The 2,829-nt window shown below is 53.3% G+C and overlaps 1 protein-coding gene across 1 annotated transcript in view; it reads left to right on the plus strand.

Annotated features, from left to right (window-relative positions):
- The first annotated feature begins 236 nt into the window (after positions 1-236).
- The window catches only part of PDZRN3 (PDZ domain containing ring finger 3), a 275,915-nt gene continuing 273,322 nt past the window's right edge, over positions 237-2,829 (plus strand). Inside the window, exon 1 of the mRNA XM_015411241.1 lies at positions 237-1,408. Within this exon, the coding sequence (XP_015266727.1) occupies positions 689-1,408 (720 nt within the window). The 5' untranslated portion in view covers positions 237-688. The remainder of the gene's footprint in view (positions 1,409-2,829) is intronic.

Raw genomic sequence — 2,829 nt, forward strand, 5'->3', positions numbered from 1 at the left:
AGATGATGCTCCCAAAGCTTTCCAGAAAACAACCTGACAGGTCCGTAGAACAGACACAACTGTGCAAAAAGATCCCCCCTAGAGATATATATCTCGGACTTTACAAGCCCACCTTTCTTTTTGAATGTATTCAGCAAGCCTTACAGTTGATTATCCAGATGAATAAACAGCATTCTCAGCTGCCTCGAATGAAAAAAAAAAAGTTTTTTTTTTTTTTTAAAGTTAAATCAAGCCAAAGAAGGCGAGAGCGAGGAGGGGTTTGGAGAAGGGCTGCGTGTGGAGAGGAGGGACGGAAGGGGGGGGGCTGCGGGGAAGTGGGCGAGGGAAACTCTGCGCTTTAACTCCAATCAATGTGGTAGAGGATTCCTCCCAAGCATTTTCAAGGAAGTCTGAGGCAATTAGTTCAGTCAGTAGACAGCCTGTAGCCAGCCAGTCTGGGCTGTTCCCAATGACTCGCAAGGAATCAAAAAGGAGAGCAGTTACAATAATTTCCTATGATCGCTGCAGTTTGGGCTTCTTTTGAGGACAGATATTTTTTTGTTGTTGTGTCTCTGGAGGGCGTGTGGTTCTGTGCGGCTGATTTCTTTTCTTTTTGGGGGCGTTTACATTTTGCATTTGGGGACTGCTGGAGATTTTTGCTCGTGAAAACTTCGCCGCGTGCCTGGTGGGTGGAAGCGGAGGACGAGCGATGGGCTTCGAGCTGGATCGGTTCAACGGGGAGGTGGATCCCGACTTCAAATGCAATCTGTGCAACAAAGTTCTGGAGGATCCTCTCACCACCCCTTGCGGTCATGTGTTCTGCGCCGGCTGCGTCCTGCCTTGGGTGGTGCAGCAGGGCAGCTGCCCAGTGAAGTGCCAGCGGATCTCCACCAAGGAGCTGAACCACGTCCTGCCCTTGAAGAGCCTCATCCTCAAGCTGGACATCAAGTGCGACAACCAGGCGCGGGGCTGCGACAAGGTGGTCAAGCTGCAGCACCTGGCCGAGCACGCCGAGATGTGCGACTACTCGCCGGCCAAGTGCCGCCACAAGGGCTGCGCCGAGGTGCTCAACTTGCGCGACGTGGACGCGCACATGCGCGAGAGCTGCGAGGCCCGGCCGGTGGGCATCTGCGAGCAGGGCTGCGGCTTGGTCCTCACCCACCGCGAGCACAAGGCCGGCTCGCACTGCTGCCTGCAGGCGCTCAAGGGCCACAACGCCGCCCTCGCAGCCAAGCTGGCCGGCCTCGAGAAGGAGCTCAAGAAGGAAGCGCTCCGAGCCGGCAAGAGGGAGAAGTCGCTCCTCTCGCAGCTCTCGGCCGTCCAGCTCGAGCTGCAGATGACAGCGCTGCGCTACCAGAAGAAGTTCACCGAGTACAGCGCCCGCCTCGACTCGCTCAGCCGCAGCCTGGCGGCCCCCTCGCCCACCAAGGTGAACCGGGCGGCGGCCGGGCCGGAGGGGAGGAGGGCAAGGGGGGCCCGCGCGCCCCCGCGCGCGCTCGGCGCGTCCCCGCCACCCCCGACGGCCGTCTCCTTGCCTCTCTCTCGGCCGCGCGCCTGCCCCTGCTCGGTCCTCAGCAGAGTCAGCCCTCTGTTGGATTTCGCGGGGAGTCACTCTGTAGGATTGCACCTCCGCCTGCCTTCATCCTCCCTGTGAGGGATGGGACGCCTGTCACTACACTGCAGGCTTGCTATAAGTCAGAAGGTCTTTCTTTCTTTCTTTCTTTCTTTCTTTCTTTCTTTCTTTCTTTCTTTCTTTCTTTCTTTCTTTCTTTCTTTCTTTCTTTCTTTCTTTCTTTCTTTCTTTCTCCCCCCTCCCCAACTTTCTGTGGCCGGTCCCCAAAGGACAAACTCTTCAGCTTTGGAATTCGCGCCCCCTCCCCCGACCAGTTCGCTCCTTCACATTCAGCTTCAGCCGCAGATTTGGGACAGATGCTTCGGTGAGAGGCAATATCCCTTTGGAACAACAACAAAAAGGGAAAACCTCCCCCCTCTCCCCCCCCCCGTCGAGTGCCAGACGTTTGGCATCCTCTGGTGAAAGTCTCTCCCTGTGTAGTGAAGGCGCAGGGAGGGCGCTTGGGAAGCAAGGGTAATCATAAGGTTGAAGTTGGGGTAGGGAGCTAGAAGTTTGGTTGTCCGGGTTTGCTGCTAAGTGGTCAAGCTCCTCCCCTCCCCCCCTTTTTGTCTCCTTCCTCACTTATTTTCTCTCCCTCCCCACCGCCCCAGTCTCTCTCTCTCTCTCTCTCTCCCCCTTTGGTTACAGACATGTCTGTCAGCTGCCGCTTCAGCCAGCTGGAGGGCTCTACATGAAGGGCAAATATTTACAGCTAAGCTGCTCACAACTAACTTTGGGAGAAATAGGACCTGCCTTAGAAAGGAGGAGGAGAGGGAGAAGAATCAAAACATAAGAAAACTTCCCCAAATTGCCATGCTAGTGGGCATTAGATGTAAAAAACCAAACCCCCCCCCCCCTTATTATTCTTATACTATCAAAGGCAGATTTTAAAGGAACGTTTTGGAGGCTCGTTTTTACAGTGCTTACATTGTGTACTTTTAAGTGTTTTCTTTTAGCATGAATTCTTCATGGAAATCTTGTTAATGGAAGCCAGTTTCTCAGTTACGACTGTATTTGATGGGTGTAGGGGCTGGATTTGCGTCTTGGTCAGAAAGAGAATAATGTGATTCGTTGTACTGAATCACATAGTTGAGCATTTGGATAAGCACCGAAGGGCTTGTTCTCTTGCTTAAGAATGAACATTGGATTTATTTGTGATTAGTTCATGATGATTTTGGTATGGTAGTGTACTCCAGAATATCCTCTGGATAATTCTTGGAAGGTCATAACTGTGGAGT

This window comes from Gekko japonicus, unplaced genomic scaffold (genome assembly GCF_001447785.1).
Source record: "Gekko japonicus isolate JY-2015 unplaced genomic scaffold, Gekko_japonicus_V1.1 scaffold164, whole genome shotgun sequence".
NCBI classification, from domain to species: domain Eukaryota; kingdom Metazoa; phylum Chordata; class Lepidosauria; order Squamata; family Gekkonidae; genus Gekko; species Gekko japonicus.